At 46.7% G+C, this 24,047-nt stretch overlaps 1 protein-coding gene across 1 annotated transcript; it reads left to right on the forward strand.

The window, feature by feature from the left end:
* The first annotated feature begins 144 nt into the window (after positions 1–144).
* Positions 145–16,728, forward strand: LOC120681409. Its single transcript, XM_039962893.1, has 4 exons — positions 145–531; positions 13,898–15,764; positions 15,921–16,140; positions 16,214–16,728. The coding sequence occupies exons 1-4, from the start codon at positions 263–265 to the stop codon at positions 16,537–16,539; spliced, it is 2,682 nt and encodes an 893-aa protein (XP_039818827.1). The 5' UTR covers positions 145–262; the 3' UTR covers positions 16,540–16,728.
* The last annotated feature ends 7,319 nt before the right edge of the window (positions 16,729–24,047 follow it).

A 24,047-nucleotide genomic window follows, 5' to 3' on the forward strand; every position in this document is an offset into this window, starting at 1 on the left:
AGGACCATATGAGTCAGACGTGCCAAATATAATCATATCTATAGCAGCACATGCGTGGTTTCGGTTAGTTTAACGTAACTATATAGGAGTATGATTAATTCCACTAGTGGCTATATATACCAAGTGTCCGGCCAGCGGCCACCTGCAGCTAGCTAAACCTGCAGAGAAGAAGCAGCAGCAGCATCCCACTCCCATTCCATTTACACGCCATCGTCGTCGACCCCAGCCCATCCTCGCCCTAGTTAATTCAGGCTAAAAACACATGGATATTTGGTGGAGGATGGCCGACAACGACGGTAATGGAGGAGCAGACGGCGGCGAGTCTGATCACCGGCGGGAGAAACGCGCCGAGCTGGAAGTGGCTATGAAGGGTAATCTGGCCGTGCAGGCCTACATCAAGATGGGATGCACGATCATGGTGTACCTGGCATTTACTTGGTCGACGGTAGTCCTCCTGGGTGGCTACGTCGGCTCGCTGCAGAGAAAGGATTTCTGGTGCTTAACAATCATTACTGTTATAGAGGCAACCAGGTTAGTGAATTAATTTAATCATATTCCCACTCCTTTTGAATGCTCCATCGCGTTAATCACCAACTTTTGCTAATTTCGTGAGTATTAGCGTGTGTGTGAGTATTTCGTGAGTATTAGTTTGCTAATTTCGTAACCGGAAGGGACCCGTAACCTAAGATACGTTACAAATTAAATGACGATTACTCAGAGGTAACGGACAAAATCTCTATTACATATACTGAACACATGTAACGGGCTTTACGTACCAACCTCGCGTCACCAGTGGCTAGACCAAGTTTATTGGTATTGAGCTTCATTAATTCTTCACCTGTTAGGTTATTCCCAACCCTCCCAGTCAGCTGGTGTTTATAGAATTTATTAAAGTGTCACCTTAATAAAAATCTGACGTGGCAAAGAAATTAATAGGAGAGAGAAGGAAAAAACCAAGACACCGAGTCTCATGCAAACGCGTCGGCAGTCAATCCGAGACGTAGGAAACTAACTATTTTAGTGTTGGGTGCCCATCTTCGTTTCTTCCCCACGCACCTTTTTATTCCTCCTGATCTGCTGTGCCTGTCCCAATCCACCAACCGGCGTTTTGGCAGCCCATGCTTCCAGTAAGCAGGGCTCTAGCTGCCGATGCTCCGTGCGGAAGTGGCGGTGGTCCAGATGCAGGTGACCTTCTTCCCATCGTAATTTTTGCCATTTTACCACTTCAATTGCCACCGTGATAATCAATACCACTTGAGTCGATGACATGTGACACCATTTAAGTCGATGACATGTGGACCTAAGTAATAAATTAGTAAAATCATATGTTTGAAGTGGTAAAATACCAAATAGCTCCCGTCAGTCGGCCTACCAGTGCCTACATAGCCCGGTGGTGCTGCATGCCCCCGTCCTCAAGCGAAGTGGCTCATCTTGAGTTCCTGTCTGGTTGGTTCGTCTCTGTTGATGACTTTTCTGGTCAAACACATGACACGCATGACCGCACATCAAGCTTCAGATCTCCTCGACTCCTCGTGGTCCTCCCTGTAGGAACCGGTCAGACCGGCTAGTGGACCGGTCTGACCGCTCGACATCGGGAAAGCAGCGAAAACCTAAAACGTGCCTGGGCAGGATCCCGTCTGGACCAGTCGCACCTAGGGTTATTCTTGAGTCGACAGACCACCAAGAACACCCTTAATCGTCACCGGGACGAAGGAAGAAGATCAATTAGGGTTTGAAAAAAGTAAAGGTAAAAATGTTTGATTCAATTGTGGATGCTAAATCGGCTGTGGCCCCTCATAAATTTAGGGGTGGGTGGTCTTATCCCATTAGGATTAAAAAAAGGATCAAATCTCGTACAAAATCTCAAGCCCTAGTCGAACTCGAAGTGGACCGGTAGGACCGATCTGGCCAGGTAATTCACCCATGCCATTTTGGTTATCAACACATGCCCCCTATTTTTTGGTAAAGCTCCCTATTTTCTGGTAAAGCTTGCATACCAAAAAAACAAAAATAAGATGACAACCAACTTACTTCGGTCTTTTTTGTGCTAAGGGTAATATTTCTCATATATCTTCCATATCCATCTTTAAGCGTCTTGCCATACACTTGGATATTACTTATTCAAGCACCTCCCATTCAGAGCTTTTGGTAATCGTTCTCCTTTTATTGTCTCCACTATCTTTAATATCTTCACATGGATCGACCTTGCACGCCCGATCATGTTCAATCCATTCCTCTAGCCACTTAGAATTAGAATCCATCTATTCTTCTTCTTGTGACATAGTCGATTTTCCAACAGGCTTTAGAGTAGAGGATACAAAACCATCCTTGGTGTAACTGATGTACTCAAAATTAGATAGATCAACACTAGTCAAGCACTCCACATTATCATGAGTCCCATAGGTAGCATTGGCCGCAACAACACAAGCCGAAGTATCTGCATGGACTATCTTAACTTCATCACTAACCCATTGAATCAACATTTGATGCAAAGTATATAGCACACATTGATGCAAAGTTACCTTGGGTCTCAGTCAAAAAGATGGTGGTAGCTAATGTCTTGCTCCCAATGGTAAGCTCCATAGAAGCAACACCCTTAGCACTCATGGGCTCACCCCCTCCGACACCATTAATGGTCATATGAGTCTTGATGAGCTTACTGTCTGATCCCCCTAATTTTTTGAATGGGGAGTACAACATTAAGTCGACAATAGCTCCACCATCAACAAGCATCCTAGAAAACGATCTTCCATTGATATTACCCTTCAAATAAAGAGCCTTTAGGTGGTTATCCGATTTCTTGGGCTTCTGAAATACAACATTCTTAGGAACAAAGTCAAATTGAGCCACTCGCTCATCATCACCAATAAATGAGTAGTCGGATGATAAGAATATCACATTGACATCCATGTTGTCCCGACTAGACGAAGAACCATAATCCAACAAGTGCTCATCATTTTCATCATTTTTCAGCTCTGATGACTCATGGAAAGATGATGGAATAGCAACCGAAGGCATGGCTTCTTCTGTCTGCATCTATCTGGAGAGACTGGTCTAACCGGTAGTGGCGTACAGGTCTGACCGCCTTCGGTTGGAGCAGCCAAAGTAGTGGGCTTGACCGGTCTGACCGGTTGCACCAACGGGTCAGATCGGTCCTGCTCTGGAGTAGAACTTTGCGATTTCGGAGAGCAGGATGGCACCTGAAGTTAAGTTTAGTGGCCTAAATCAGAAATCCAATGACTCTACCCTCGAGTGAAAGCAAGCGATCTGGCGATTGACATGGACCACAAACTCCCATGTGTGGGGACCCCACAACATTATTGCTTCCGAGCCTCCTTCCACTAAATGCTACCTCTCATTGCTCCATTTCCTTTCCTTTCCTTTCCTTTCCTTTCTGCTATATCTTCTTCCTATCTCTCTTCATCCTCATGGAGAATGAGGACACAACCTCCTGGAGAGCCCACTGTGCTAGCAAGCAGCAAAGCTATCTGCAGGAGCCACAACCAGTGGCAAGCTGCGTCTCAATCACCCTCAGGAGCTTGGTCCCCTTGCCCTCCCCTTCTACCACCAGGCGGATCGGGCTCCGCCTATCGCACCATTGCGAGGAGAGAGGGATCCTGAGAAATCGTGAGATGGGATCTGCACTTTATTGTCACCGATTCAGGTGAGGACTGGTGGCTGCTTCCGGTGTACGAGCCACAACAGCACTAGCGGGGGGCCCCTTGCCTTTCCCATTCCTCTTTGCCAACGAGGACTCCCAATTTAACACAAAACATAGGTAGGTGTTCTCATACCCAACATTAGTCAAAAAAAGTTTAGCATCATGCAAATAAGTGACTAAAGAAGGGCAAACTTCACAATGCAAAGTAGTCTTAGAAGAACTTGAGCAAGATTTTTCAAGGACACCAATCCTAGAACATGTATAAGCTAGTTCTTTCTTCAAAGCAGAGCAAGACTGCATGCACCAAGTAAAATAAGTCTAGTCATACCCTCATCCAATGGAGCCCTAGTCTTATCTAATTTATCAACCAACCAAGCATACTTGGATTTCAGAGAAGCCAAGCTAGACATGTGCAATTCACAATCATCACATTAAGAAACATCAGTGACAACATGAGCAGACTTAAAATATCAATCTCGAGCAAAGCACTCTCTAGCTTGGCCTTAAGCTCATTCCTCTCATGAGCACCTCTCTTGATCAACTTGTCTTGGTTGATCATGCAATCATTCATTTTACCTACCTCTATGGCAAGCTGTTCACAAGTAGGTTCATTATGTCTTACCTCTGAGTCAAGCTTGAGATCACTGTCCTTTTCACTCCTCTCGCCATCGGCATGCATCGGCAGCCATGATGCAGTACCCACCATGAGGCTTTTCGAACTTGGTGTAGAAGCAAAGCCCATTGAAGTTCTTACCATCCTTCTTGTTCTTCTTGCAGACATTCTCCTCTTCACTTGAACTTGGGTCACTAACAATCTCGGATTGAAGACTCGATGTCAATATCGCTAAGGGCGATAAAGACTTGAGCTTTGGCCTTCTTGTAGAACTTCTCCGTCTCATGGTCAATGTACTTCTTCTTATTCTTCTTGTCCTTGTCCATTAACTTGCTCTTGCTAGAGTTGTGCTTATGCTTATGTTGACCCAAAAATCGGATGTTGAAGTTCTGCGCACTAACACACGATAGACCGGGAGATCTGCTTCAACTCCTGCCCCAGTCTGTAAAAATCACCAAGGCATGCCAGTTGATTTAACCTAAAAATCGACAAGGAGTGAAAACATTAAATTCTAGGACTTTATCGGTTGGGATTCCGAATCAGTCCTTTGTGACAGCAATCGGCTAGATTCAGCCGATACACTGTGTTGTGTATGGATCCGGGTCTAGATCTGATCGGCTATAGCCCTCCGTGGGTTGACCAAGGTCAAAGGAGAGACAGACAGCCGATGCACCTACTGTGGTAAAAGCTAAATAAAAATAAGATTAAATAAATAAATTTGCCAAACCTAGCAGATACCGATAACTTTGAACGTAAACAAGAAACAAAATAAAGAAGCTTGGAAAAGCAACCCTAAGCAGTTCTAGTCACGTACTCACGTTCGATAAATTGGTGCACAAACTATATCTAGATACAAGATCTAAACCTAGCCGATGCGATAACTCTAAGGTGAATTGAACCCAAACGACAGCGATAGTGCCTGAAAGTTTAAAGTTCAGGAACACCAGGTAAACTCGAAACTTACTAGCAAGCCGGATGTCGATGTTGATGCAACCCTGCTTACTCGAAAGAACTCGTAAAAGGAAAAATCTACTGCAACTAGGGTGAAGTCGCCGGTACAAGAAAATAGATTGAAAGTAAGAACTTGGTTTGACTTGGTGTGTAACATCTTTTACAGAGCCATACAACCAATATTTATAGTCCGGACAAACGGACTCCTTGTCGATTAGGACCTCTTCTAATTCTTAATCCTAAAGACAAAAGCTTCCTAATACTAAAAGAGCCTCGCAGGACTAGAATAGGCAAAATTCTCCTGCTCCACCACTTGTCTTTCCCATTTGGATCCGCAACGACCACGATGCTTCATGCACAACTTGCATCGGCCAAGCCAGAATCGACTCCATCGGCAGCACGGCTTATCGGCCATTCTTCATCGACCGGTTCTAGTACCTTCAATTCCTGACTGACCAGGTGCAAAAATCTGGTGTCAATAGCTTGCTATAGTCGTACTCGTCGTTGTTCTTGTGCTTGTTAGGGCAGTCAATAGTGAAGTGATCCGGCTTGCTGCACTCGATGCAGTTATTGCTCTTCCTCCGGATTCTTCGGTTGTCGTTGAAGCACATGAACCGTTTGGTGACCAAAGCAAGCACCTCGTCATCCAGATCATTCACCTGCTCCTCTATAATAGACAACAAAGCAGATATAGAAAAAGGTAAAAAAAAACACTTGGTGAAGGGTTAGCTGAAAAACCATGAGTACATGTGATGAGTGATGTGTTGTGAGGAGGTGGGTTCTCTAGTTTGGTTCTGGACTTAGTGTCAATCTCTGTGGATTTGAGTTGGCCTGTAGAGGTCCTCTAGGTTTGGTGTCTAATAGTTGGTGGACTCAATGATAGCATCAACTACTTTCGCTCCCCACATATTCCTATATCTAGAGCATGAAGGAACTTGAGCGCAAGGTCATGATCTTTGTAGGGAATCTCAATGATGTTATCCCTCATCTTGTTCACTGCCGACTGAAACCGAGAGAACAAAGATTCAACACCCTCACCAGGCAGCTGGACCAAATTCTCGTACTCACAACGATAGGTCTCAAACAGTGTTACCTTCATGGGATTAGTACCTTTATGGAAATTTTGAAGGTGAGTCCATATCTTGTGAGCAACCTTGAGATTGCAAACTCAGTGCGATAAAGACTCAAAAGAAGGATATCCACAACCTTGTTATTGGCATTGTTGTGCTCCTGAGTTGCCGAGGTAGTCAGATAGCTCGTAGCATTTACAATAACCCAAATCTTGACACCTTTGCCTTTGAGATAGGCTCTCATGCGGGTTTTCCATGAGGCATAGTCCGAGCAATCAAACTTCGACCGAGAATCACAATCAATGGTCGCCAATAGTGAATCTCAAAACCAATTAGGGTATGAAGAAACTTAATCGGCTCGGATATGAATTGGAGTAACAGAATGGTGACTAGAGGGGGAGGGGGTGAATGGGAGCCTTTAAAATTATCTTTCAAGAACAATGCCTACATCCTATATTAAACCCAGTACGCACCTTTTTTCTAGAATCGCCAAATCCATAGCCACTCGAGGTGTTGTTGGACCTAGGAACAATACTAGAAGGACCTGCAAACAAAGCAGAAGCAAACGTAAAGAGAATGGAGAAGGAAAATCTAAATCCAGGGGAAAACCGAACTTGCAAAACCAAAATCGGAGCTACAAAAGCCAAAACCGGAAGTTTCGGTTTTTCTTTTCAGCGCGTGACCTAGATTTGGAAGGAAGAGAAATTGACCAAATGAGCTCCAAATCTCATGAAACTTGGTACATAGCTTCACAATAACATGGTGAACCTTTGCCCATAGGAAGCTGGACCAAAACCAATAGTTTCATGGATTTGGGGAAGAATGCAAGAAACTAAGGTTTTCGAGAAATATAAAATCCGAAGGCTAGTGTAACAGACGAATTTGGTAGGGGATCACCCTAGATATGTTCACTCATGTCGTAGCCAAGATTTGCGCACAAAAAACTCATGCATATCATTGCCAAAACCGCCAACGAATATTGCCTCAAAATGGCTCCAAAAATGAAAAAATGGGGAACAAGAGAGAAACACAAGAGGGTACGATTTTGACCACAAATCACTACTGAATTAACGAGGAATTCACTTACACTTGCTCTAGATGTATTCTTGGTTCATCTTTAATTTCTCTCACTAGAAAGGGAAGGGGGAAAGGAGAAAATCCAAAATGACCTTCGATTTCAGTGGGTGAGTCAAGAGTTACTTTACCAACTTGCCATCCCTCTATTTAGAGTGAATTCCCTCGATGCCACTAACATTTATAGCAGTTCCTTCACTGCCATCGAAATTCTTCTCTTCCCTTCACTGCCACTATTTCTAATTTCGCTTTCCCTTATTGCCATTTCCGTCAACATAAGTTAAGTTGCACACTATGACAACGGAGCCCGCAATAGTCCCTTCCGTTATCCTTACGTAGCCGCACGCCTACACGGTCACGGTCTCGTTGACCAGCAGCCTAGCTGCAGCCGTGGTTGCGCCGTGAGCGTACTTGCGGCCCCCGTCCCCGCCGCCTGCGATGAGGCATCTTCGTCGGCGTCACCCTACTGCCTAGGCCCAGCGCCCCAGCCTGTCCTGCAAAAAGAGCCAGAGCCGCCGCTAGGCAACTGGACGATGGAGCTCGTGGTGTCAAGCGGCAACGTGCTCATTCTCGCGCTCCTCTGCAACAAGGCGCAGCTCCCCTAGTGAGGGTCTCCCCATCACCATCATGCTCACACCATCCGTCACCAGGGCCCTCAACCAACTGAGGCTCGTCAAGAGCTGAGCTGTGGTCCATCTACTAGTTCAGACCCCCTTAGGATAAGAGCAAAATTTCATGCAACCTTCACCTAATTGAGGATGATGTGGGCCGTAGTTTCGAATAACAGTGCGGTTCAATTCTGTTATGCAATCATGAAATTGGAGGGCAACAGATGAATCGTATTGCCTTGTTAGTGATTCTGCGCAGAGGCTAAGGGGATGAACTGCAAGTCAGCAAGCATAACTGGAGCTAGAGCTCAGCAAGATCAATTGTCCTTGGGCTTCTGCACTTCCATGATAGTAGCGGTCCAAGGCACTGGCGTGCCCTAGCCGGTGGAGGGAACTGCTTCGGCTCTTGCAGCAAAACGACGGCCGCGCGTCCGGCACCGTTGCGTCAGACCTCTCCGCGTCACCGGTCCTCCAATCCCGCTCGTGCTGGCCACAGCACCGCCCGTCGCCGAGCTCAACTCCAGCTCCCCCGCCGGCAACTGGGCGAGTGCGCACGGCGGACGATGTAGGGTAGCCGTGCGCACGCACCGTCCCGCCATGCCCTCTCCACGTCACGGCTAGCGAGCGCTCGTTCCTAGCCTCGCAGAGCCCAGTGATGGGGAACCCCATAAAGATGGGGCCGCCAGGCTGACGACGATGGAGAGCTCGGTGGGGTGGTGGCAGGCGCCGAGTTGGTGGGTCATGTTTGACTGCGTGTGCACGTGTTTCGGCCCAGTGAGGATTGTAACGGCGTTGGGGACGGAAAATCCAATGGAATGGCAGTGAAGGAAGTTAAAATTAGAAATAGTGGCATTGAAGGGAACAAAACAATTTTGATGGCAATAAGGGAACTACTATAAATTTTAATGGCATTGAGGGAATTCACTCCTCTATTTATACTAGCTATACTGACTTTAATGGCATTGAGGGAATTCACTCCTCTATTTATACTAGCTATACTGACTCGACCAAATGACTAGACTACCCGTAAATCGACTTAAATGATAACAACCCACGAAGGGGTATTTTGTTCAAGTCTTTTCCTTCTATTGGACATACCTGACTTCTTCACGATTTCGCTTCGCCTCAATGCAAGTTTCATGATGATGCCACATGTCCTCCGACTGGACCACTCGGCACACCGGGTTGACCACAGTTTTCTGGCCCAAATCGCGAAAACCTACCTGGGCGATGGTTTTGAGTCCCAATAACTAAAACCATCTATCCATGTGGCGCCTATGTGGGCTCTCCGATGTTGACGCATGTCCGACCTCCACCAAGCTTTGATGCTTTCAAGTCTTTCGCACTCCCACCGCACATGCAACTTACTTGAGCCTGCCATAACCTTCCTCTTTGACTCGACCGACACCATCTTATCCTCCATGTAGTCTTGATGTGATGGTGCATCATGTGGATCGGTCATGACTCTGCCCGAACTCCTCGGGTCCTGCGGTGCCAAGCCTCCACTTGTTCTTCACCACCACATGGTGCATAGTCACCAAGCTTCCGGCTTACTTGTTACCACCGTATGGTCCATCACACCCAAGCTGGAGCTTGCCCGCCACCTCATACCGTCGATCGCCATGTCGTATCCATCACCTGCACACCACAAAACCAAGACCTGCATCACACACACCAGTGTTGTCAATCAATCACCACAAAGGGAGTAAACATCCTTTGGTTCCTCAAATACATTTTATAACCTGGGTTTAATACGGTCAAAGGTTATGCACTTACCTTATATTATTCCCGAAGTATTACACTTGGTTGACCGTTAGATCAGCGAGTGACAAGGTGTGAAGTGACGGAGAGTGAGTGTTTTGACCGTTAGATCTAATTAAACTCATGCATGAAACAAGCAAATATTAAAGTCAGTTAAGTGTTCACGGCATTGATCGAGAGAATTAATGAAATAATAATCAATTGAAGGACCGAAAAGACGACCAGATGGGGGAGGGGGTTGAATGGTAGCCGATAAAATTTTTTCGCAAGAAATTACAGTGTAAGCCCAAACAATCACCACAATCCCTCTCTTCCAGAGATTACCAAGATCTCGTAGTCACAGCGGATGTACAGACCCTAGGAGAAACTCTAGGAAGCAACAAAACACGCGGCAGTGACTTCACGCAAGAGAATGAACGAGAACAACCTAGACAGAGAGCACCGAATGGTACGGTCGTGAGGACGAGGTCAGCACCGTATCATCCGGTCGAAACAGAGCCTCACAAAATGAATGGCTGAGAGAGACTGTATGGTATGGTGGTGGCTAGAGAGTAGCACCATACCAAATGACGATCAACAAAAAGAAAACAGACAGAAACTTTTGATCCCTAGGTCCAGCGAGGCCTTATGGTACGATTGTGGTGTGCTCTAGCACCGTATCATCCGGTCAGGCCCCAAAACTCTCTAGAAACCACAGACAAGGCGCACCAGATGGTACGGTGGGGAGCTTGCCAAGCACCATATGATCTGGTTACCCTCTGAAACCTTGCAGCACGGAACTTAAAGCAACACTGGATGATACGGTGCGGTGAGGTCGACACACACTATAAGATCCGGTGGACAACAGAGCCGAGCCAGGCGAAGATGGCTGCAACACCGAATGGTATGGTGCTCACTTGAGAGTAGCACCATATGATCCGGTAGGGTTTTGGCGAGAAAGTTCTCCAAACTTTTTCACAGCCGCCAGGACCATATGATACGGTGGATATGCTCGCCTAGCACCGTATCATCCAGTCCCCTCGAAAAACCCCAAAAACAGCTTCGGGAATGAGAGAAAAACTTGGAGAACTTGAGCTACACTTCACCAAATTTGACAAGATCTTAACCAGAGGTGTCCCTAGGCATGGCAAACCTTTACTCAAAAGATCTCATAAAAATGATCATGGTTTTGCCAAGGATCTTGAAAAATCGGTGGAGAATGAGGGTTTTCTTTCAAGTCAAATTCATGGAGTTTTGAGGGATGAAATCAAGTGGGTATTGCCCTATTATGTTCTCCCAAAGCGTAACCGTGAAATCACCCAAAGGAATCCTCAAGAACAAGTTCAAAACAACTCCAAGAAAAGGGCCCAAAAAGCCGACTCGGGACAGAGTGAAGGAAGAGGGGCAAGAACACAACAAGAATAGTGACAGAGGAACAAAAACTTCCATTAAAACTCAGCCAAATCCTAGAGGACAAGTTTACACCAAAGTGCTAGAGCACTTGGCTAAAATTTTAGACAACGAAGGAAAGGCTAGCAAATGGATGGGTGGAGTGGATTGGATGCGAGATGGATGGATAGATGGCTACCCTTTACCCTCTTATTTATAGCCTAAAACATGACCCCAAAGACTAGAGTACCCTTAAGATTACATAATTAGGATAACTACCCACGCAGGGGCATCTTTGTCCAAGACGAGCTTTCTTTGATCGGACGGACCCGACTCCTCCATGACTTTGCTTCGCCTCGACGCAAACTTCATGAACCCACTACGTGTCCTCCGATCCGGCGCTTGCCCCTAGTTTTGAGGCCCAAACCGGGAAACCGTTTCATGGCAGATTTTGTGGTGAAACCCCCGAAACCGATGTTGACACGTGTCCGACCTCCCGCCAAGCTTGACGCCTTCAAGTTTTTTCATGGTCTCATCACACGAGCCATCTACTTCGACCTCGCCATCGCCTCCATCTTGACTTGACCGACGTCTCGCCACCCTCCATGTCTTCTTGCTTTGACTTTTGCACCATGTGAACCGCCCATGGCTCCGCACGGTCTCTTCGGGTCCTTCGGTGCCAAGCCCTCGACTTGCCCTTCAGCACGCACCGTCGACCGCCATGTTGCGTTCATCACCTGCATACCACAAGCCAAGGAAAACATCATACACCACGGTGAAAGTTTATGATTGCTCTTATAGCCTTAGAGGGTGAGGGGGTGAATTAGGTTTTCTAAAAACTTAACCTATGGGCATCCACTACTTGCATGTAATTAAACTAGAACATACTATCTAGATGAGCAATTATGTCTTATTCTAGTGTGAAACCCTCAATCCAAAGAGTTTTGCAACCTAGTTCCAATCCTAGCAAGATACAACTCTGAGAAAGTAAAGGAACTCAAGTTGCAAGTATGAAATGCGGAAACATAAAGAGGAGGGTTGAAGGGAAGAAAACTCTTGACACATGATTTATCCCGTGGTATCGGTATGCACTAAGCCACCCCTAGTCCATGTTGTTGAAGCACTCACTAAGAGTATTGCTTTTCGGTCACCAAGTCTCTTCCGGGATGCCCCCTTGACTTGCCACAAAAGGCACATGCCAAGTCCCCCGATCACCTTGATGCTGACTTCACTACAGAGGTTCTCCACTAAGAAAAGAGGGTCTCCTCGTCCCTCACACATAGCCATCGTTGCCGCTCCACACCAAGCCGGAGGGTCGACGACTTGCCAATGAGCCACTAAGGCCCCAAGGTGTTGGCGCCCTGGGATTACAAGTGTGGTTCACTCTAGAACCATGCACAAGGCAACATGTCACACCCGGCCCAATTTGGATGGCCCAATAGTGGCCCATGTGCGGTTGTGCACGAGTTTAGTAGCACATTGCTAGTTTAGCAAGGGTGGAGTCAACTTATAAGGCCTTGTCCTCCAGCCATAGCACCTTCGGGTTGACCCTTTTACACGAAGCGAGGACGAAAGTGTAAGTAGGGTGCTTTGTGTAAGTGGGCACGCCCCTTGGAAGGGTTGTGTTGTGTGGTGTTGGAAGGCGGGGTGTTACACAGCACAACCTTGCTCACTCACTCACAAGGCCTAATCTAGCACTAATCACTCTCAAACCATGTGCTAATCGACTTTGATGATCACTTTTAATACTTTGATGACTTGAAAGTTGTCTTGATGTGAAATGGTCTCTTGCACACCTTAGCAACCTCAAATGACCAAGTGGGGGTAGTATATATAGCCAAAAGCAATGGACTAGCCGTTGCTCCAACGGTCCACTGAAAAAGACAACGCCGAATGATCCGTCGTTGTGCTCAAGGCCAACGCCGGAACATCCGGCGTGTGCACTTTTCCAATGGTCACTTCACTTTTAAACTTGTCTTCTGCTCCAATTCTCTGGCGTTCACGCAAACAATAGCGCTAGAACATCCATTGTATATAACACTACTGCCTCTACATTACTCCGGCACATTGTCCGTCGCATCCCCGGGGCATACCTTCATTTGTCCGGCGTTCACAATCTTCTACTCCAAAGCCTATGTCGCTCTGGTGAATATAGCCGTTCAATTCTTCGTTACTCCGTCGCTATGCCGGAGTTTACCTCAGTTTGTCCGGTGTTCGCAAAATAGACTCTGGGAGTCTCTGTTGTCTCGGCTCAACGTTGCCGTTCAAATGCCACTACTCCAGCGTTCATTCTTACTTCATCGCCGAATCATCCGGCATTTACAGAAACTGTGAGCTTCTCCAATTCAATCCACTTAAGCTCATGGTATGGTCTTGCACGGCATTTGGATGCACTAGAAATTTACTATGCCTTGGATGCCATGGTTTGGTAGCAGCTCCATGATTTGAATGTTGCTTTATCATTTGGAAGCTATGATTTGGATCATACCCATGGTTTGGAAGTCACCTTGGGACCTAGAAAACCTACAAAAGGTGCATCTAAATAATTCATTAGTCCCAATGACTATGTTGTCATTCAATCACCAAAACCACGATCTAATGACCTATGTGACCATTTTCCTAACACACAGTGTTGTCAATAATCACTACATCAACGAAGCCCCCTTGTTCCTCATCGATGCAATCAACTGAGAAATAATAGCAATTCCCTTTTTTTACCAGTTTAATACTATATATATTAAGGATTACAGACACCGGTTGGTGACTTAATCTGTTTGGACATCGCTCACAGCATCTTCAACGAGTTGGAGTCGCAGGACAAGGTGAAAGTCGGCATTTCGAACATAAGAGGTGGAATACTCATTGCTGCCGCCGAGTCGTTTGATCGGTTGACATGTCGGGCCTCTTACTTAAGTTCGTTAGAGGGGGGCGTTAGTCTTGCATTCGCTGCAATACTAGCGCGACCGGTCCTTTTCATGTTCAACATCCTACTCCTCTTCAACTTGTATGGTCCCATCGCCTGCATCGGCCTCTCGTCGTGGCGTCTCAGGCAACGTGATTACCATGTCAACGCCGGCGTAAAAGATAATGGAGAATTGAACCTTATGCGGGGGCTGGACTTCTTCTATACCCTGGTTCTTTGCCACGGTGTGCTCTACTCCTTCTTGCTACTACTCCTCGCGTCCCAGAGTGACCTCGTCGTTAGCTTCTCCCAGCACTGCAAGTTCCTAAAAGCGTGGGGCTGGACCAGAATTGAGGCATACCTCCTGGACACCCGAGAGAGAGGCGAGCGGGACCCGAGAGTGCTTGCTGCGGAGGGAACGAGCTTTCTCAACTACTTAGTTGGGCTGCTGGAGTCTGAGTCCCTGGAAGACTACCTCACCGGAGCAAGGCTGCTGTACGTACTCATCGACGACGGCGAAGATGCGAGTAGCATCATTCTTCGCTCCAGATCCAAGGTACAAAAGCTGCTCGATATGCTGGGCCAACCATCAGCCGGCGGCGAGAAGGTAGCGGAGATCAGGTTGGTCTCCGCGAGGATCGTTGCGGATCTCGCCGCCGGAGGCATGCAGCTGTCTCAGTTCCCTGGAGCGATCCGGTGCGTGTTATCCTTGGTCGAGACCTCCACCACCGGCCAGCAGCAGCTAGTACTGTGGAACAAGAACAACAAAAATCAGCAGCCACTGTGGAACAACAGTAATCTATCAGTGACTGAAAGAAACCAACTGCAACAACAATCCCTGGAGTTCCTTAAGCTATTCTGTCGTCGAAAAACAACGAGCCGGAAGCAAGGAGCAGGTGATGATGGAGGGCAGGTGGAGGAGAAAAGTAGCAGCCGACAAAGATCAGTAGTTGGCTGCAACGAGCTCATCCTGCAGGGTCTCAGAATCGTCGAGGGGCTCGCCGGCGACGCAAACAACTGCAGGGAGATCTGTGCCGCTCCGGACCTCATCGCCAAGATCACCGCGCCGCTCTTCTCCGCCACGTTCATCGATGGCATCGGCAAGAGCGCGGCGTGGGCCGACGTAGCCGGTGCCTCGCTCAGGGCGCTGCACCAGCTCATCCATGCTGCTCCTGGGAGGGCCGGCAGAAGGCTGCGCCGTGAGATCGCCTCCAACGCACGGGCGGTGACCAACCTGGAAAGCATTCTTGATCTGGAGGCGGTGGAGGGAGGCGCCGCACAGGCACAGCAGCTGCAGATTCCAGCCATGGAGATCCTGACTGAATTAGTCGTGGATCCGTCTGTCAACATCAGCAGGGAAACCAGAGAAAACCTCGTCAGGAAGCAGGTGTCGATCTTCTTCGGTCTCACCGAGGGAGGGCAAGACGAGGATGTAGTTGGTCCAGTGCCTACTGCTACCGCCATCAAGAAGAAGATGACGGCAAAGAAACCGAGAGCCATTAATAAAAAGGAGAAGACCATCGAAGCTACTGCTGGAGAGACACTTGCAATCCTGTCCAAGAGTGAACTTATCTCTAGGTTCATCGTGAGGGAACATTATGACATTGTTGATCGTCTCACACTCACTGCAGGGATGATTGATGCAAAGCACACCACTAACATCATCAGGTACAGAACATTATCAGCTGAGATCTTGGAGAATATCTGCACTCACTGCAAGGAGAAGGAACTCGTCAATGAAGCTTTGCTCCAAAAGGTACAGAAACAAAGACTAACTGTGTCTGCCTATCGATCTCTGACATTTCAGCACCTAGCACGGCACTAGCTGCTATCTCGATCGGAATCAAATTACAGTAATTGAATTTTTTCGTCTTGCGTTACTTAATCATAAGTTGCATTACGGTTATTTCAGGTCATCGAAATATTGACAAAACCAACCAAAACAGAAGCATATGGAGACAATGAAGAGATTCGAGAAAATTCTTCACACGGAGATGACGTCGAGAAGCAAAGCCGTCCGAAGCAGACTGGGCAAGGGAAAAAGGCTACCAAGGCATCCGATCAACAAGCAGACGAGGATGACATGAAGGAACTGCAACAAGCGCTGCTATCTCTGACATTGGTCATACATGGTAAGTTAAATTATTCCCTGCACAATAAAACCTCTGTTCATGTTATACGTGACGAATATATTGTTTCTCGCAGAAACTGTTCCTTTGCTCCAAGAGAGTGCTTCCCGGGATGCAGTCGTGGACAAGCTCAAGGCTATCGTAGACGACAACTGTCAGGAGATGACGCCTGTGTCTCTGAGGATCGTCAAGCTCTGCTGCCAGATTGTTACCAGCCGCAACCGCTGCACCACCCGTGAGCAGAAAAAAGAATTCCTAGAGTCACTGTCCAAGGCTTCCAAAGCCATGGCTAACCTTGAAAGCTGCATGCTTTTTGCTGGCACCGATTGTGGAATGGACAAGATCGCGTGGCCTCTCCTCTCTGATCTCGAAGGAGAACTGAACAAGTTGGTTGCCAACTAGAGCTTCAGTGTGATGACACGATCATTGGGTTTTACTTCTCGCTTTCGTTCTAAGTGCGTTAATGAAATAAGAAAAATGTACTTTATTTAAGGAACATATTGCTATTTTTATGCTGCTTTTGTGAGTGCCTGTAATAATGAACGTCAGTTCCACAGTGTGAATAATGTTGTTTTCGTCAACCTGAGGTGATGCTCACGCAGTGTCCGTACACTCTGCTCTACACTGATGACAATTTGTTTGGCCTATCTATGTTGTCATTCCATATTCCCACGTACAGATTTATGTGGTACCATTGTAAAGAAAATGGCCCCATTAGGCTATTGTTTTGTGATTTTGGTGATTGAGAAACAACGCAATCAATGGAACTAATGAGTTTGTTAAGTGAATATTAATAGATCCCAGTGATGAAGCAAAAAGGCCAAACAAACCAAAACACAAAGAAAGAACTCAAAGAATCACTGAATTGGACGAGTTCTGCAGAAACAGTGGCACCGGATGAACCGGTGACACCGCACCGGTCTAACCGGTTGGCAGCGGATACACCGGTGCCATACCACCGGTGTAATGGGCCATGCAATGCCCAGGCCATATGGAGAAAAGCAAGTATCACCGGATGCACCGGTGATGTTAAGTGGGAGCATCGGTGCAACCACCATGCTATCACTCAGAGAGCATGTCAAGTGGGCGTGAAGAAGTTTCATCAGCACCGATTGAACCGGTGGTGCACCAGGCAAGGCACCGGTGTAATCTCAAGACAGAAGCTGAAGATTTCTTCAGGACTGGATGAACCGGTCAAGCACCGGTGCAAGAGACCGTTCTAACCGGTGACAGCCACGTCAGCTGTCAGAAGACCAACGGATAGCGTAGAGCTATGAGTGACCGGATACACCGGTGCCCTCGCAGAAAAGTGGCCAACGGCTCTTAACGGCTCTATGGACTTGGAGGCCTATATATATGTGATCCCCCGGTTGTTTGTCCTTCAGGATTAGAGGCACAGAAGATACATGCTTGTCCTAATGGCTGCATCTTATATCAAGGTGAGTATGAAAATTTGGATTCATGCCCTGTATGCAATGCATGCCGGTATAAGATCCATCGAGATGATCCAGGCGATGTTGAGGGGATGCGTGTCAAGAAGAGGGTGCCTGCCAAGGTGATGTGTTATTTCCCTATAATACCATGTCAGAAATGTTTATTCATAAACAAAACAAATGCTAAATTGATGCGATGGCACAAAAAAGAACGTAAGCAAGACAATATGTTGAGACACTCCGCTGATGGGTCGCAGTGGAGAAAGGTGGACAGAACATTCCCAACATTTGTAAATGATGCGAGGAATATAAGGTTCGGCATAAGTACGGATGGCATGAATCTATATCAACATTCCTCAACCGGCGCAGCTGCGCATGATGTGCTTCTATTTATATTACGATGGGTCAAGTTTGCAAATAATAATCTGCTTGTGTAACCTTTTCTTTATTCTATTGATATGTCCAAGTCTTATAGTTTACCTAATTATATTATATTTCCTCCGTCCCATGAAGAGTGTCTTTTCAGTTTGTCCTAAGTCAAACTATATTAACTTTGACTAAGTATATATAAGAAAATATTAATATTTGTCGTGCCAAATAAGTATCATTTGATTCATCATGAGATGTATTTTCATATTATACCTATTTTGTATTATAAATATTGATTCTTTTGTTTATAAATTTGGTCAAACTTAGGATAGTTTGACTTAAGACTAACCTAAAGGGACACTCTTCATGGGACGGAGGGAGTAAGTCAAAGGCAAAGAAGGTAGCCTCCACATTCTTAGTTATCATCGGTTCACCAAGCGCTCTAGTTTAATTAGCAAATTAAAATGAATACTTATCTTGCTTAACGAGATCATTCGTGGTTATTATCTTTTTAAGCATGTATATATTTTGTGAGGATTATCGTGGATGCTTCAAAAATAAATATATTATCAGTAGTATAAGATTGCTCTCCTTTGATATATGTATCCCATATAGACACGTTTAGATATGCGGATGCTAAAAAATATTTTGAGATTATGTACGACATCACCATGGTCTTATCGTCAGGAGTGCACTTGATCAAGCGAAGAAACAAATATATTTTGCTGAAAAAACAGAATGGTTTCATATTGTAGCTAGGTAAAAAGTATAAGTATAATTGAGTGCAATATAAGTGCACTCACACATTGTCACGTTATGTTGCACCCACCGGTAGAAATAGAGTTTTTTTTTGAAAAGAAGGGCAGGAGCACTGCCAAATCATATTAGGAGAAGAAGAAATCCAGATCTTACATAAGTGATATTACATAAAAACGAAGGAGCTCTTGCCACAAAGTAAAATAACATAGATAACTAGGGAACACAAGGTTTTCCACACGCCCTAAGGCGCAAACCTATCTCCTCCTTGATCAGTTGCAACACCATCAAAGGTTCAGCCTCCTTTCCTTGAAAGGTTCTTCTGTTTCTTTCATTCCACAAATTCCACACCGTGTATATCAAGATGGCTGCTTTTGTTCTTCTCTGCTCCTTCGGCATGGACTGCAGGCTATCAGTCCACCAATCTTCAATGGTTGAGTTTGCATCAGGCTTACGTACTAGATCATGTGACCAAGACTGCACGAGCTCCCAAACATGCTGTGCGTAGGGGCACTGCAAGCAAATGTGCTGCGCAGATTCAGGGGCAATTTTGCAGAGTAAACACAGCGGGTTGCAGGGCCAGTTCCTTGCTTGCAATTTATCCGCTGTTAGGATCTTTTCTTGTACTAGTAGCCAGGAGAAAAAACGATGCTTGGGCTCTGCATACGCCGACCAGAGGTAACCAGGTTTGAAGGAGCAGTATGAACCTCTGAACTGTATCTCATATGCAGATTTTGCTGTGTAAAGGCCATCTGCAGTGAACTTCCAAATGATCCGATCCTCTTCCCCATTTAGCACCACACCATGAACCAAGTCCCAGAGCAAAACAAACTGTGCCATCTCCTCTACCGTTGACATGCGCCACAGCCCCCTAGTCCAGCACTGATTTACTAACTGATCACTGACTTTCAAGTTCTTTCGCCATGCCAATCTGTAAAGAAGTGGTGCAATGTCTCTCGGGGCCCTGCCGTCAAGCCAACAGGATTCCCAAAACTGGGCAGTGTTCCCATTTCCTAGCTGAACCCTAGTGCAAGCTCTAAACAATTGCTTATCAACCTCATTAACGGGTATTGCACCCCCAACCCATGGCCTATCTGATTCAGTCCATTGAAACCATAGCCATCGGAGCCTCAAAGCTCTACTGAACATTTCCAGGTCAAGTACACCCAACCCTCCGAGCTTTTTTGGTCTTTTCACCTTAGACCATTGAACCAGACAGTGCCCACCATTGGCCTCAAGTGTGCCCTTCCACAGAAAGCTGCGTCTAATCTTGTCCACTTGTTTAATTGCCCACTTTTGCAAAGGGAAAACAGTCAAGAAGTAGGTGGGAATGGATGATAGGACTGAATTGACCAAAGTTAGCCGTCCTGCACGGTTGAGAAATCTTCCTTTCCATGAAGGGAGCCTTGCTGCCACTTTATCAATGAGTGGTTGAATGTCCACTCATCTAAGTTGCCTAGTATGCAATGGCAACCCCAGGTAGGTACATGGGAAAGACTTGATTGGACACTCAAATTCAGTCATCACTGCAGCAATGTCAACATTGTCACAGCATATCGGAAACACAGCACTCTTGGTCATGTTTGTGATTAGTCCAGAGGCTGCTCCAAAGGTGGAAAGTAAATGCATTACTTCAATCACTTCTTCCCTTTTTGGGTTCATGAACAATGCTGCATCATCAGCGTACAAACTCATTCTGAATCTGGCCGCTCTGAGGGGGAGTTCTTCTATTTTGCCTTCAGCCAAGGCAACTCGAAATAGGTGTTGCAGAGGTTCCAAAGCTAGGATGAAAAGCATTGGCGATAAAGGGTCGCCCTGCCGAAGGCCAGTATGATGTTTGAACCATTTTCCTCTTGTGCCGTTCAGGAACACAGATGTTGTAGCAGTGGCCAGCAGAGTTGAAATCCAGTTACACCATTTGTGACCAAAGCCCATAGCTCTTAAAACCTCCAGCAGGTAATCCCACTACTGTCGAAAGCCTTGGCGATATCAAGCTTCATAAACAATGAGGGTATCTTCGCACGGTGTAACTCCTTGACAATATTTTGAGTATAAATGAAATTGTCGTGAATGCTTCTTTTCTTTATGAATGCGCTCTGTGCTCTAGACACAAGATTCTGCAAATATGGTGCAAGCCGATTGGCCAAAAGCTTTGACACCAATTTAGCATTGCTATGAGATAAACTTATGGGTCTGTAATCTCCTAGTCCCCTTGCCTCAACTTTTTTTGGTAATAACACCATGTGAGCAGAATTTAGATGCTTGAAATGATTGTCATGCTGGTTGTAAAAGTAGTTGATGGCCGCCATGAGGTCATGCTTGATTAACTGCCAGCTAGCTTTAAAGAAAGCTCCGATAAACCTGTCTGGCCCCGGTGCCTTATCTGCAGCTAAATCAAGTATCACTGATCTGACCTCATCTTCAGAGAATTCTTCTTCTAGAGCATGGAGATCGTGTCGATGTATCCCAAGCAACTCCCAATCAAGAGTGAATTGTCGCTGCACAACAATTTGCTGAAGTGCTGAAAGATGAGTTCTTCCTTCACCTTATGTCCATGCACAACCCCATCATTCGTGTTTAATTTTTGTATGAAGTTCTTTCTTTTCCTCCCATTACTACTAAGGAAGAAAAGTTTGGAATTTACATCAGCCGCTCTGACCGCTGCCAGCCTTGACTGCTGTTTGGCTCTTAATTTTTCCACCGCTGACAGCCCTAACACCCTCGCCTTTAGGTCACGTTTGAGTGCCACTTCCTGTTCTGATAACTGCCTGAATTCTTGGACCACATCCAGGATGCCTATCAGCTGCTTAGCAGCACACAAGAGTCTAACATTCCCAATTTTTGCTCTAGACCACTTCCTCAGAGCCTTCCCAGTTCTTTGTAGCTTGGTATGCAATTTCAAAAAAGGATTTACCACGGAAAGATCCTGCCCCCATGCCAATTGCACAACCTCATTGTATCCCTGAACTTAAGGCCAAAAAAACCTCGAATCTGAAGCCTAGGAATCTAGCCACATTGTGCTTGCCTACCAACAGCAGTGGACAATGGTCGGAGACTGAAGAGGAGAGCGCCTGCAGTGAGCAGCCAGGAAGCATCATGTCCCATTCTGAAGTGCAAAATGCTCTGTCAATCCTAGTTTGTGTTACATCATTGGACCACGTGAACTGTCTCCCTTGCAAGCTCAGTTCTTTGAGTTCTAAGTCATTCACCCAAGATCTAAAGATCCCCATCATGCGTTGTTCATGTTAGAGTTGCTCTTGTCTTGTGCTTGCAGGATCAAGTTAAAATCCCCAATTACCAGCCAATTATCTGACACAGACTGTTTAACATCCCTTAACTCTTGCAGAAACTAAATTTTCTCCTGATCATCCTGCGGGCCATATACTACAGTAATCCACCAGTCCCCCACTCCTGTTGTGGCCTGTAACTTTGCTGTAACCGAGTGATTTCTGACTTCACTCTGAAGAATTTTGTAATAGTCATCATGAACAGCAAGGAGAGCTCCACCTCTTGTTCCCAGCGCAGGTAGATAAACATAGTGTGCTCTGAATTTCTGCCCCATGCTTTCACAAATGGTTGCATCATCTATGAGCTGCATTTTAGTCTCCTGTAGGCAAACAATAGTGCACCCCTAATCAGTTACCAAATCCCTCACTACCTTCCTTCTTGCCGGGTTGTTTAGCCCACGCACGTTCCAATTCACCATCACACAGTTCTGATCAATCATTTGACACAATCCCAAACTCAACACTCGGAAGTTTGCATGTAGCCATGCCACTTCCAACCACAGAATACGACCACAAGGATAGTACAGAGACCCACACACCACGATGGAGGGCACACACAACAGAGATCACAGAAACACACACCAGGGAAGGGGATCGGCAGACGCCTTCCCTACCAACACAGAGTAACAGACTCATGGACCCACGCAGGGACTCACACCAACACACACACCCTTTCCAACACAGGTTGTACAACATCAGTAATCAGCGTGCACGGCCACCGTGCTGAGCCCATCAGGGCCAGTGCCGTCCACAATCCCAAAGAACTCACGATACCCGTCGACGCACGTGTTCGGCATGGGGTCGGCTAGCTTGCTGCAGAATAACTCAACCCCCTTGATGCCATCTGCTTGCTTGATATCCAGGAAGGAGCTCTTCTTCATCATTAGTGCAGTTGCTTGCTCTTCCACAGATAAGGTAGTCGCTGGCCTGTTTGCCAGCCTGTTGCTTTTGCGCATTGCCTTAGCTGTGGTGTCCTCCTTCATGCGAACAATCCTGGGCGTGGTCAGCGACCCTGGCTTGATCAGTAGAGCCTCCTGGACCAGTTTGGTGTACGGGGGCAGCGACTGTCCCAATGACCCCTCCGCTGCAGAGGACACTGTGTCCCCAACAATCGCTCCACCTTCAGAAGCAGGTGTAGTAGTGGGAATGGCGCCAGGCGCAGCAACGCCCGCCAATTGATCAACATTCAAAACTTCCCTATGGCCAGCAGGCCCAGAAACTCCCACGTCAGGCCCAGTAAGCAAGTCAAGCCCAGCATCAAGAACAGACATTTCGCATCCTGAAGCACCAGCAGGCCCAACGGGCAACCCTTCACCTTCTTCACCAGGCAACTGATCGGCCACAGAAAAACCAGCCACAAAGAAGTCAGTCAACACACTCTCTCCATCACGTGTCCCAGAGAAGTCCTGCACCGGTTCCGCTGTCGCCTGCATTTCCTCTGCGCGCCCCTGGTCCAACCTGACCCTAGCTTCTTCCCGCATGGGATCCCACTGTTCCACCTCGCTATCAGTTCTTTCACCAAAATGGCAAGAGAGCTCTGAGCCAATCGGATCAGCCTGAGAACCAGGTTTCTTTGAGCTTGCTACCGCTGTGGTTACTGTGCCCCCCGGGACACTTTTGCTCTGACCCTGTTCATGCTGGCCCACAGTCATCTCCGCCCCAACAGTTTCTCGACGTCGGTGCCCGCCGCCCTGCGAAGCAGCTCCTCCTCCACGCCGACCAGATTCAGCTCCATCACCACTGCATCTGAACCTTGCAAAGTCATGCCAATTTGGCGGTGGAGTCTGCCTGCGGCCCCTCTCTCCTCCATCATCAATACTAACTACTACAGTGTATTGTTCCATTATAAATGTGATCCTAGTCTAGCTGGTCTCCCCTCCCCCCCTGGAGGTTGACCTTCAGATTGCATGCCACCTGCAGACCGGGAGAAAATAGCTCAAACATGCACATATAAAATAGAAAAAAAATATACCGCCCTAATTATATAGTGTAAATGGAAGGCGCCAGGATTTATGTTACCACGTGTAGGAATTGCCGAGCATTGTGCCATCGCAATGCTTTTTGC

Source organism: Panicum virgatum, chromosome 7N, assembly GCF_016808335.1.
Source record: "Panicum virgatum strain AP13 chromosome 7N, P.virgatum_v5, whole genome shotgun sequence".
In the NCBI taxonomy this organism is placed as follows: domain Eukaryota; kingdom Viridiplantae; phylum Streptophyta; class Magnoliopsida; order Poales; family Poaceae; genus Panicum; species Panicum virgatum.